Source organism: Sorex araneus, chromosome 1 (assembly GCF_027595985.1).
Source record: "Sorex araneus isolate mSorAra2 chromosome 1, mSorAra2.pri, whole genome shotgun sequence".
Taxonomy (NCBI): domain Eukaryota; kingdom Metazoa; phylum Chordata; class Mammalia; order Eulipotyphla; family Soricidae; genus Sorex; species Sorex araneus.
In genome coordinates, this window is record NC_073302.1 from 450,939,914 (window position 1) to 450,952,828 (window position 12,915).

Sequence of the window (12,915 nt, forward strand, 5' to 3'; positions counted from 1 at the left end):
CAAGAGGGCTGAGGGGCTGGGAATATTACAGTGGGGGGCCGCCTGCCTTGATCCCCGCATCCCAGATGACCTCGGAGCACCGCCAGGAGTAAGCCCTGAGCACTGCCGGCTGTGGCCCAGAAACAGAGTAGGAAAAAAACAATCAACTTCGAACTTTAGAGATCAGCTCCTTAATGCCTTCAGTCTCATCGACTAGTCACCCAGGTTTTCCCGTCAATCGGGTCAGGGGTAGAGTTTAAGGCCCTTCCTCACATGTGTCTGGTCCAGGCTTGATCCCCGGCATCATGTATGGTCCCCAGAGCCCTACCAAGGAGTGATCCCTGAGCACAGAGCTGGGAGTTGCAGCACTAGGTAGGGACTCAAAAAATAAAAAACAAACAAACAAAAAAACAGCAAAAAAACCCACCAAAAAACTTGCCAAAAAAAAAAAACACCAAAAGACCCTTCTTCCAAATAGTCAAGTCTCCAGCACTAACTAACACTGACCCTCGAGGTCACCCGAACCTGACCCCTGCTCTCAAACGAGCCGCTAACTCCGAGGCGATCCCTAAGCCTGGATGTGAATACAACCTTTAACTGCAACAGCCCCACCTCTCCCAGGAGCGCTACGCTTGGCCACAGCACCATCCCGAAAGGCCCCAGGACCTTCTCTGAGAAAGAAAGGTAAGGGCTAAGCGACAGCACAGCGGGGAGGGCGTTTGCTTGCATGCGTCTGACCCAGGTTCGATTCCCAGCATCCCATAGGGTCCCCGAGCACCGCCAGGAGTAATTCCTGAGTGCAGAGCCAGGAGGAACCCCTGAGCATCGCTGGGTGTCACCCAAAAAGCAAAAAGAGTGGAAAAAAAAAAAAGGTAAGTGTAGAGTCAGGGGCGTGGCTGGGCGGAAGAGCTGGGGCTCGGCCCCGGCGGCTCTGAAGGCCCCAGAGAAGTGCCTACCGGGGGTGCCGCGTTCCGGAGGCTGGCCGTGCGCCAGGCAGCTCCTGGCAGCTGGTCCTCACCCTCCACAAGGGGTGCAGATGCTCCTGCTCCTCACAGCAGTCAGGGTGAGTCCCGGGGAGCCAAGGGGATGAGAAGGAACGAAACCAGAGTGGCCGGACCAAGGCCGCACGTGCACATGGGACCCCAAACCCAGCAATGCCCGGGGGCGGGGGCACAGGAAGCCCGAGTGCTGGGCCAGGAAGCTCAGGAACACCCGAGGCCTGGGGCGGGCTTAAGTCAAGACAGACCCTCGGGAACCCAACACTCACACGTCTACGAACAGGCTCCCAAAGGCACAGTTGGCTGGGAAGAAGCGTGTGCGCCGGGCAAGGGCCACGCCAGGCCGTGCTCAGCAGCCGGGGCTACTCCTGGTCCTGTGCTCTGGCATGACCCCTGGCAGTCCTACAGCACTGTACACGGAGCAGAGGGCGCCGGGCCAGCCTAGCCCCGAAACTCCTCCACTACCCCTCTGGCCCCCCAAAGAGTATTAACTAATCAAACCTCGAAGAGCTCGTCAGAGTTTACTGACTCGCCTGTGGGTGTTGGGGCTGATGCCTGGTGGTGCTCAGAGCTTACTCCTGGCTCTGTGCTCAGGGATTAGCCCTGGCAGTGCTCGGGGGACCACATGGGATGCTGGGGATTGAACCCAGGACAGCCACGTGCATCATTCCACCCACTAATCAGAAACCCGGGAATTGAACCCAGGCCGGCTGCATGCAAGGCAAACGCCCTCTCCGCTGTGCTGTCGCTCCAGCCCCAGAATCACTGTTTTAGGTTCCTTGCACCCGCAATTGTTCTGCACACAGGAGGAGGATTTCCCGAGCCTATTTTATTCCTTTACTGCTTCAGGGGCCTCCCAGGCAATGCTCAGGGGCTACTCTCGGCTCTGCATCAGGGATTACCCCGGCAGTGTCAGCACACGGGGCATGTGCCCTCCCTCATGTACGATCTCTCTGGCCCCTCTGAGGCCTGTTTTCAAAACAAAACAAACAAAAAAAGATACTGCGTGTCTGTGCAGTGCACAGGGCCTCAGGGAGCAGTCAACGCTCGCCCGCCTGCGCCACCGGCAGCCCAGAGCGGGTGGCCCGGGCAGGGGCCACAGCGGGAGCAGCAGCTGCCCCAAGCCCAGAGCACCCACGCCTGGGGGGATCTGAGAAGCAGAAAACGGGGTTAGGAAAGTTCGTGGAAAGCATCAAAGCACAAAAAGGCAAGATGCCTCTTCTCAACTCCCTGGAAGGTGAGAGCCACAGATGCGTAATGCCAGATTCAAAATACAGAAATGGCAAGCTCCGTTTTCTAAACATACTACATCATTGCATAGTTCTCATCAATAAACGACAAGAATAAGGTAACATGAAGTATTACTTGTAAGTAGGCAGGGAAAGTTTCTTCCAGCTTATTTTTCCTTTTCCGGTATCTCTTCTTTATTTTCTCAGTGTTCTCAGTAAGAGAAACAGATTCGTCGACGACAGCATCTGGCAACTGCTCACTCCAGCCTGAAATCACAGTCACATCCGTGAGTACGTGGCACTTGCGACTGCAGAGGAACCCGGCCCGGTCACTACGGCTCACGACACGAAAACAAGCGCTAACTGTCCCTCCGGATTCACCGCGAATGAACCTGTACACACTGTGGAAGTCAGATGTAGCGTGTGACCTGACAACACAAGCTTTTTCACACACACACTGAGTCCCAGGACCACAGTGTCTGTCCCTGTCCGTCTCCCAGGACTGCCGCCCTCCCCGTGTCATTATTAGAAGTCACAAATCGAAGCCTATCTTCATGACTTCAACATTTTGTTCTGAAAGAACACCAGGAGCTCACAAGGGAGGGGAATATACAAATTAGTCTGTTGGGAAAACCCAATGAACGTCTGTTGTGAAATACGCACTCAGGCCAGCAATTCTAAATCCAGGGATTTCTTGAAAGTTGAGTAACATAATACATGGATATTGTGAAAACTTGTGGCTATGAAAATACAAATGTGCTATCGATGCTCAGTCTTAAAAGGCACAGAATTGGAAATAAAGTGAACGGAAAAACTGACGAAATCAGAAACGGCTTAGGGCATGAGTGAAGTGACTGAAGGCACTCCAGGGTCCTCCTGAATCAGTGTGGGGGCCGGGCTGCCTCCTCACAGACGCTTGGCCCCGAGCAGAGCCGGCCGGACGGGCACACGAGTGCTCTGCTGTCGGGGGGCGTGTGGCTCCCGCACACAGGGCCGGCTCAGGCCTTTGGCTGCACTGTCCTGGGCCCCCACATAAACGTTTTCAAATAATCCTTTCAAATGCACCTGCAACTCGGCCAGGAAAATAAAGAATTCCTGGAGACCAAAATTAAGGTCAGGCAGGAACCAAGGAAATAAGCAAAAAATGAAAAGGCCCCTAAAACGCTGCTAAAACCAGGGTCCTGAGCTGCACAGAGACGAAGCTAAGAAGCCTCCCCTGGGATGGGGGAGTCGGGCTGGCTCGGGAACCAGCAGCCCTGTCACACCCACCCACCCACCGCCCACCCCCTTGGCTCCAGTGCTGCAAACTGCAAATTCCACCAGGTCCTGCAACACGGTGCTTCGTTCAAAGGCAAAAAAGGAGAAGCCCTAAACTCAGTGTGTCCCAACCATGAAAGGGACGAACGTGTGCGCCAGGTGTCCGCAGGTAAGTTCACCAGACGTGAGCTGAATTAAAGTGCTCCTGAGGCACCTCTGCTCGCTGCAATGCTCTTTACGGAGCCAAGACCTGAACGGGCGGCTTCCCCGGCCAGAGGGGAGGGACAGAGACCCTCCCCCCACGCTGGGACACGACTCGGCCGGACACGGGGGGTGGGGGGGTGCTCCCAGGCCGTCTCAGCTCGGATGGCCGGAGTGGGTCACGCGGAGCCATGCACATGCGGGCACGGAGACCAAGCACGGGCGTGAGGCCCTGAGAGCCGGCACCGCACGGACCGCGGAAGAACGATTCACGGCACGGGAGGCAACAGCGCCTCCTGTTCCCGTAGCAAAGAGCAAACGCTCTCGGGGGAGAAACCCTGGGTGCTGCTCTCCGGGGATCCGGCCGCGGGCCAGCAGGCAGGCCCAAACACCAGACGGGAGTTCAGATGGAAGAACAGGGCCTCGCGTTTTAAAAAAGCAAGCGCGCGTGTGTGTGTAAATATCTGTATGTGTGAGTGTGTGTGTCTGTGTATGAGTTTGTGTGTCTGGGTGTGTGAGCATGTGTGTTTGAATGTATGTGTATCTATTTACGTGTGAGTATGTGTATATGTGTATTTGTGTCAGTGTGTATGAGTGTGTGAGTGTGTGTGCTTGAATGCGTGTGTCTGTTTCTATGTGAGTATGTGTATATGCGTGTTTGCGTGCGTGTACATGAGAATGTGTGTGTGTGTGTGAGCGTGAGCATGAGTATGTGTGTTGAACACATGCCTGGTGTGAGGAACAGAGCTCCATGTCAGAGCACATGCCGAACATGTGTTCAAGCCCTAGCACCACCCCAAATCCATACACGCACATACACAGGTGCATGTGTCTGTGTGTGCAGACACACTGCAGTACACTGCCAAGTGTAGGAAACAAAACTCAAAGGGCAGCTGGCCGAGGCAGTCTGCTACAGGGAGAGCAGGGGCTTGGGGCAGGACCCCGGCAGACACCCCTCCCACCTGCAAAGCCACCAACTGGTCAGACCTGGTGGCTGCTGAGAGAGAAGAAACTGGAAGAACAGAACGAAGGCCTGGGATAGGAGAGGAGAGGGAGCACCAAACTCCAACAATGAGGACCCCACGGGGTGCCCGCCTTTCGCCCTACCCCCGCCGGCCCCACGAGTGATGCCAGGGGCACAGCGCCAACCAGATGAGACTGGGAGAGGGGCAGGGTGCGGGGTAATGGTGGGAGAGGGCAGATGGCACCGACACCATGTTTCCAACACAAAACAGGAGGAAATGTGCTCAAGAATGTCATGCCACAAACATTTTGCAACTTATTTTGGTGGGTGGGGGCCTGTTGGGTTTGGGGCCACACCCAGCAGTGCTCAGGGATCACTCCTGGAGGGTCCAGGGACCGTATGTGGTACCAGGAATCGAGTCCGGGCTGGACAGGCCAAGGAGGCAAGTTTCCCCGTGGCTGTGCCTCCTGGGGCCCTGCGTACTGCCCGTGTGGACACAGGGTTTACGCTGCCACACGAAGCCAGAGCGGGATTTCTCTAAGTCCATCCTGGGGCCTCCTTTTTGTAAGAGTGTGGTCATTCTGATTTTACTAAGCCACTGGCCCGAGCCCCTCACAGAACTACGGGAGAGCCCCCCGGGGGCCTCGGGAACTGTGGCTGGGCTGGCTGGGCCTCCCTCAGGGGCGAGGCCCTGGTGGCAGACAGGTTTCTGAACTGACAGGCAATTTTCTGGAAAGTGGCCAGCGTTCATCCCCAGAAGCTATGATGGGAAGGAAAGGCCTTTTGCGAGACGGCCAGAAAGTATCCCGTGTTCGTTTCCTAACCTGGCCGTATCCACTTCCTACGGAGAGAGAGGGGCTTGTTCAAAGGTCAGAACAGAGAACCAGCAGGACTGAGGCCGGTGCTCGCCACCCCTAAGCTCTCCGTGACCCTCGGGAACCCTGACACCACCGTACCGTCCTCCCGGCAGGGCCGCTGCTCGGGGATGGAGCCAGAGGAGTCCTTGCGGGCGACGCCTCTCTTGGCCTTGCCCTGGCCGGTCCGGCTTCTCTGGCGCACCATGAATCCGCCGATACCTGTCCAAGAGGGGAACCGGCAGTTCGAGACGGGCTCAGTGCCCAAGAGTCTGCCGGGCAGGCCCCGTTCCGAGTGACCTCACGGGCTCAGCTAGTGACGAGGCCCCGGAGGGCAGGGGGAGAGACCCAGTGAAGACGGACAGGAGCGGCCCGCAGAGGCCCACACACAGCTGGGGAGCCCCGAGACCCCAGCTGAGACTGAGATGCGGCTCCCTTCCCGCTCCCCCCCAGACTAAACCACAAACACACACAGGGCGAGCTAGCGGTTCCGAGGGCAGATGTGGTCGCTCCTGACACGGGAGACGGTGCTGGAAGGTCTCCCGGGCTGCGGCTGCATCAGCCCGCTCTGAGCCTGTGGGACGCTCCCTCCCTGGCAGAAAAACGCACACAGCGAACTCGTCTCTGAGCTCTGGGCTTGAACGAGGCAAATGGAATTTAGCGGGTGAGACTGTTTTTCTTAACACTCGCAGCCAAGAAGGATGAGATGGGCCACGCTGATGGACTGACCTGGGTAGAGCTCAGGGACTCACATGGTCGCCAGGCCAACTGGTGACCCAAAGGGGGCATGGCAGGAGGCCTTTACCACACCCCTCCAGACTGTGCCTGACTGGCACTCCTGCACAAAACCAAGCTTATGAAACAAAACTCAGGGGCTGGAGCCATAGCACAGCCATAGCACAGGAGAGGGCGTTGGCCTTGCATGCGGCTGACCCCGGTTCAATCCCCGGCATCTTTTATGGTCCCTTGAGTGCCACCAGGAATGACTCCTGAGTGCAGAGCCAGGAGGAACCACTGGGCATCGTCAGGTGTGACTCAAAGGAAAAAAGAAAATGAAAACAAAAATAATAAAGGGGTAAGGAGGCCGTTCAAAGGCCACAAACGGTCACAGAAAAGCAGCGTGACTCAGGAGTAAGTGCCAGTCAGGGGTCTTGATCCCATGGGCACAAGCCAGGAACCCCCCGGTACAGGCGCAGCCCAAAGCCAAAAACAAAAGCATGTTTGCAGGGTGGCGCTAACAGACTCGGTCGGGGCCCCTGGCTCCTCCCGTGCCAGCGCGGACGTACCTGGCCTGTAAGGTTTCCTTTTCCGCTTCTTAACACCCTCAGCTCCTTCCGCTCCTTTCGTTTCATCATCGGCAGCTTCCCGCTCGGGGCTCGACTCGGATTTCCCATCACAGTCCATGAGTTCTGCTTCTGGGAAGACGGGAACGCACAGCTCAGCAAGGGCTCACCGGGGTCAGGGCTAGCGCGAGAGCACTGGTCCCAGCTGAGGGGGCGGGGAGGGGGAAAAGGGAGAGGCCCTGAGGGGTCAGAAGCTCCGGAGCCCCGGGGCAGGGCCAACAGAGTGCCCGCACCCGAACGTTTGTTCGACTGCCCATGGGGCCCTCGCCAGGTCCCCACTGCCTCAACTAAAGCTAAAGTCAGGTGCAAAACTGTGGTTTAAGATATATTTTTTGGGGGAAGAAGTGATAGCACAGCGGGTAGGGTGTTTGCCTTGCACACGATGGACCCGGGTTCAATCCCCAGCATCCCATATGGTCCCCGGAGTACCACCAGGAGTGACTCCTGAGTGCAGAGCCAGGAGTAACCCCTGTGCATCGCTGGGTGTGACTCAAAAGAAAAATAAGCACTGTAGCACTGTCACTATTATCCTGTTGTTCATGATTTGCTCGAGTGGGCACCAGTAACATCTCCATTGTGAGACTTATTGTTACTGTTTTTGGCATAGCGAATATACCTCGGGGAGCTTGCCAGGCCCTGCTGAAAAAATGATAATAAAAAAATAAAATAAAGACCTCAACTAGAGGCCCTGCTGTTTATTTCCGAACAAACCGGGAACAGGTGGTTTAGAAGGCTCTGTGGGCAGATGCACCCGGGGACACAGGGCCAGCGTCCATTTCTAGAACGCGCAGATCAATTCTACTCTAACTAGGTCATTCTGTCCTGGAGTCCTGGAGTCGAACCTGGTGGTCTCAGGCGAAGGCCCCGGGGCCCCAGTGCAAAGCCCGAGTGCAGTGCTCTGCACCGTCTGTCCACTACACTCGGCCGGGCAGCGGGAACCCCCCGCCCCCGGCCGTGGCCAGCTCTGTCCCGAGAGGACGCCCACCGCGGGCCAGCCAGGGAGGCGAGGGCGGGCACTACCTCGGCTGTCGTCCATCTCGCCGTCGCGCGAGTGCTCGGACTGGGCATCGGGTGGGGTCTGGAGCACGGCCACGCTGTTCTGGTTGATGATCTTGAGCTTGAGCTTGGGCTTGGAGCGCTTCCGGCGGGGCACGGCCACTGCCAGGCTCTGCAGCTGCGTCATCCCCGACTCTGTCAGGCACACGCCGTCCTGCGTGTAGGTCTTGGGGGGGTCTGGAACGACAGCCCCGGGGGCCGGTCAGCCCACTCGCCTCCCCTCCGGCCAAGAAGCAGGGAGTGCTGCCCGAGTGGTCAGCTACAGGCGCGGGGCTGGCCCGGGGCAATCGGATGCCCCCTACTGCCCTCGAGGACGAGGTCAGGGCGGGTTTCCCACGGTACCTACTGGCACTCCTGTGTTTGTGTGTTTTAGGGTCCCACCCCACAGTGCTCGGGGGTCACTGTGGCTCGGGGGTCACTGTGGCTTGGGGGTCACTTACAGCGCCAGGGACCCGACCGGTGGGGGCAGCACGCAAGGCCAAAGCCCACGCGGCACTATCTCTCCGCTACATCAATTCTTTTTTTTTTTCCTTTCCTTTTAGGGTCACTCCTGGCTCTGCACTCAGGAATTACTCCTGGTGGTGCTATGGGAACCCTATGGGATGCTGGGAATTGAACCTGGGTCGGCCACGTGCAAGGCAAACGCCCTCCCTGCTGTGCTCTCGCTCCAGCCCCCTGGTGGCATGAACTCGTACGGGCCACAGTTAACTAGGTCTCCTGTCTGTTACAGAGCAACTAACCACGTTATAGTGACACAGTAACCATACTATGTAATATACTATATTATATACTATGATGCGGACTGGAGCGATAGCACAGCGTGTAGGGCTTTTGCTTTGCATGCGGCCGACCCAGGTTCAATACTTCCATCCCTCTCGAGAGCCCGGCAAGCTACCAAGAGTATCCCACCCTGACGGCAGAGCCTGGCAAGCTCCCTGTGGCGTATTCGATATGCCAAACACAGTGACAACAAGGCTCACAGTGGAGACCTCAAGCAATGATGAACAGGGGGAGGACAGTGCTACAGTGCTACATACTATGTTACATAGTTACAAAGCAATTAACTAAGCAACAGAGCAAGGGGACACTAGGTGGAGAGTCGCTGGTCGTTTCTAAGAGACATTATTTCCACTGCCAATATGCGAGGTTTGCGGGAACCCCTCCCTGGAAAACTGTCTGATGTGCATTCGATCCAGCTGGGATAGAAGTGACAACTGACCCTGCGGCTCACACCTGGGCACTAGGATTCTAGAAGGTTCCACAACATGTGATTGTCAGCTACAGAAAGTATCAAGTGTGTAAGGGCTGAAATGGCTCCAGGATCAAGTACAACAACCTTCACACTCTTCCCTCTTGCGGGGCTAGGAAGGTGTGGTGGGGCTGGGATCAGTGTTTGAGTATTAACTGTAACGAACTATTATGAACAACTTAATAAAAATAAAATGAAATTTAAAAAAAGTATCCTGTGTGTTCACATGCATTCTGTGACGGTGAAATAAAGTATCCATATTTTACCCAGCTCTTTCACTTTCGTGACGATCTGTGCCACAAGTGAAGATTCACAGCAGTCCGAGGAAGGCACTAGAATGGAGAAATAAGTAAAAGCACGTGAGTTTTTCTGTAAAGGCAAACTGTATTTAAATATTTATATGATTATCCCTGAACCCACTTTATAGGAATAAACGCTTGAACTCTACATAGAGTAAATGTCTTATAAATCAACAAGGAGAACTAGTGGAGAAAACACGCACCAGGGAGGAAAACACATTTACAAACACAAAAGGTATCTGTACACTGAGCCACTTATACAGCAGATAACGAGACTCGCCACCGCACGCCAAGTCAGGGGTGGAGCCTCGAGGGCCTGACTGCTGGACGCGATGGGAGGCCGGCACTGGCCGTCTCGGGCCTTACCATTGGGCGCGGGCATGTAGGGTCGGCACATGCTGCAGTCGAAGCCCATGTCGGCCGCATTCTCCACTTCCTCTTCAGAGTTTAAGTTCTGACAGACCGCATGCATCCATCTAGACAGACACGTTTGCATGTTATAAAATATGAAAACCACAGAGGAAGGTTCCTGACGACGGTGTGGGGGAGCTCCCGGCAGCCCTTGCCCCAGGCCCAGTGCCCAGACCCCTAAGCACTGCGCCAGGCCCGACCGGAGAGCCGGGCAGCCACGCCGCCCTGTGGGGCAGAGAGGCAGTTTCACCATCCCGCACGGCTTTAGAATAGCTAGAAGCTAGTCAGGCCGTGGGACGGACTTGGAGGACTGGTGACAGGCTCTCCCGGGACCACCCTGGGCTCCCAGAAGCGCTAGTGCGTGGCAGTGAGGCACTGTGGTCAGCGGGAAAGGCCGAGCGTTGTAACACTGGTCTACGTGACACTAGCAAACAGCACGTGGGTGCCGAGACCAAGCCAGCACTCTGGCTTTCGGGGACACGCGTGCCACACTGGGGGACCTACTCTCTGGAGCTCATTTTGAAAAAGCGTCTGGCTCAGAAAGGGCAAACAGAACCGTGAACGGGCCCGGGGAAAACGTGCGCACACAGGGGGTGAGCGACTCGGGAGCCCCCGCACCTGTCGCACTGCCGGCACTGCAGGATGAGGTCCTCCTCGCGGTAGTCGCGGCCGCACGCAGGGCAGCAGGCCAGGCTGGCGCAGGGCGCGCACTGCGTGTAGTTGTTCTGCCACTCGCACCTGAGGCCGGCAGACGTGGCTCCACAGTGCCGGCACCACACACACCTGGAACCCAAGAACCCCCGCGCGTCTCAGTGGGGCGCGGCACGTCCCCGCGGGGAGGGACGTGTGGAGGGAACCGGTGACTGTCGCCTCCCGGCTGGGGAGAACAGCGCCCTGAGTGACGGCCTTGCATGCGCTCCATCCCAACACCTCCCCGTGGCCGCCCCTGCTGTGGGTCTGCGCGTGTGGGCGGCTGACCGAGGGGCTGACCCCGCCGGGCCCAGCGCACCATTTGCACTTCCAGCCTCCCTTGGGGACGGTCTGCAGGGGCGGGTCCAGGCAGTAGGTGTGGTAGCTGATGTCACAGTCGTCACACAGCAGCAGCCGCCCGGGGTCCGTGGCCTTCCCGCAGGCCTCGCACACGGTGCACTCCAGGCACCGCCAGCCCTTGCTCAGCACCACCTTGGTGATCTGCAGAGACACACGCATGTCGGACACGCAAGGTCAGCCCCGCCAATGGCCACGGCAACCGAGCGCCACCGATGGGTCTTTCCCGGGTGAAGACTGGGAGGTGGGGCAAGGGAGACCGGGCGAGCCGAATGCTGTGCCACTGGGCAAGTCGCACTCAGCCCTCCAGCAGAATCAGCTGCACCCGGGCCTCAGCAGAGAGTGAAACGTAACTTCCAGAGGAGAGACCCGGTGAAATATACGCGAGCACCCCAGCACGAGACTCACGCAAAGTCGGTTCTAGACAGACCACCCGTTAACTACGACACCGAGGGTGGGGAACGCTGTCGCGTACACAGTACAGCCCCCTCAAGCCCGGGGGATGGACTTTAAGAATTTAAGGCGGCAGCAGGCGGCTCCGCGAGTGTGCCTGGGCCGGGCGGGCGGACACTCACCTTGATGCTGACGCAGTAGGGGTGGTAGCACTGGCCACACTGCGAGCAGGCCAGCAGCCGCCCCTCGGCGCCCTGGCCGAAGCTGCCGCACACCACACACATGTCCTGGAGGAAGAAACGGCACGCGTCACTCCACGCACAGAGGTGGCCCCGTCCCTGGGGCGGGCCCGGGGGCGGGGGGCACCCACCTGGTGCAGCGTGAACTTGTCGCTGCTGGAGAAGAGCACGACGGTGTTGTGCATGGAGTTCTCCTCCTCCTCCTTGCTGGACGCCAGGTCTGCGGCCGACACCTGCGGGGGCAGAGCACAGAAGGGGGTGTGCACCTCTTGCCCCTCACACCCGGGCCTGGGCCTTTAGAGGTACAGGTCCTAGAGGGCGGGAGGGTGAGAAAATGAATGCCAAGGGAAATCTACAAAAAGTTTCTCATCAAGAAACAGGAAGTCAGTACCGTGTGTGTGTGTGTGTGTGTGTGCGCGCGCACATGCATGCATGGGAATCTATTTTTCCTTTGTATAGACCTATTTTAATGACGCTTAATAACCTTCGATATGAAGGTTCCCCCCTCCGGAAAAGCCCATTTTCTCTCTTGAACTCGTATCTCTTTCTCTTACATCTCATCTCTCTAAATTAAGTTTCTTTAAATAATTTTGTTCACTTTAAAAAAAAAAAGACCTGCAAAGAGGTTAGTATAATTGAGATACCATAAAAGTACATTCCAGCCCCGTATTTCTTCTTCCTAAATACAGTTTTTAATTACGTGTGTGATTCATAGATTTCTCTGGGCTTGCGCTGCATGAAAATAACTCACCAGGGGTTGGGAACACGGGGCCTAAGGTACCTGCCTGCCCTGCAGGTGACCCAACCTCAGCTCCCGGCAATGGAGTGGTGGGGGGGGGGGGGGGCGCGCCCCCACCAATAAATGAAACAAAATGGCCCAGGGCCGGAGGATAGCACAGCGGGGAGGGCGTTTGCCCTGCATTCGGGGGGCCCCCCGTTCAATCCCCGGCATCCCATAGGGTCCCCCAAGCTCTGCCAGGAGCGACCCTTGAGCTCAGAGCCAGGAGCAAGGCCCGAGCGCTGCCAGGGGCCCCGCCAAACAGAAGCGGGGGCCGAGGGTGCATAGCTGCTTGAGAGAAAGTGGAGGGTGATGCAGCATGGAAGCCCCGCCTACTCGAGACCCCAGACCCAGGAGGACAAGGCGACTCTTACCCCAGGCAGCACCACGGCCCCGAGGCCACTTTTCAACTTGGACCGGCCTCTGCCGCCACGTCCCGCAAGTCCGGCGCCTCGCGGTCTCCGGCGCCCTGGGAATCCGGCCCCGCGGCCCTAGGCGACAGAGGGGACAGTCAGGCTGGCGCCGCGCCTCTCTCTCCCCTCGCTCCTCCGACCCTGAAGCTGGAGTGACCCGCCCGCCCCGTCCCCGGAGCCTCCGTCCAGGGGGACTAGAGGCCAG

The 12,915-nt window shown here is 57.6% G+C and overlaps 1 protein-coding gene across 17 annotated transcripts in view; it reads right to left on the reverse strand.

Annotated features, from left to right (window-relative positions):
* Nucleotides 1–12,915, reverse strand: part of KMT2C (lysine methyltransferase 2C) — a 169,473-nt gene that overhangs the window by 41,668 nt on the left and 114,890 nt on the right. For 16 of the 17 annotated variants that reach the window (XM_055144984.1, XM_055145032.1, XM_055145073.1 and 13 more), the window contains 11 exons: nt 12,672–12,788; nt 11,651–11,752; nt 11,463–11,567; nt 10,850–11,031; nt 10,459–10,623; nt 9,796–9,905; nt 9,397–9,462; nt 7,846–8,058; nt 6,769–6,897; nt 5,585–5,704; nt 2,343–2,473 (listed from right to left, as the gene is read on the reverse strand). In XM_055144984.1, the coding sequence (XP_055000959.1) occupies nt 2,343–2,473; nt 5,585–5,704; nt 6,769–6,897; nt 7,846–8,058; nt 9,397–9,462; nt 9,796–9,905; nt 10,459–10,623; nt 10,850–11,031; nt 11,463–11,567; nt 11,651–11,752; nt 12,672–12,788 (1,440 nt within the window). The remainder of the gene's footprint in view (nt 1–2,342; nt 2,474–5,584; nt 5,705–6,768; nt 6,898–7,845; nt 8,059–9,396; nt 9,463–9,795; nt 9,906–10,458; nt 10,624–10,849; nt 11,032–11,462; nt 11,568–11,650; nt 11,753–12,671; nt 12,789–12,915) is intronic. The other variant, XM_055144981.1, reaches the window with a different exon arrangement.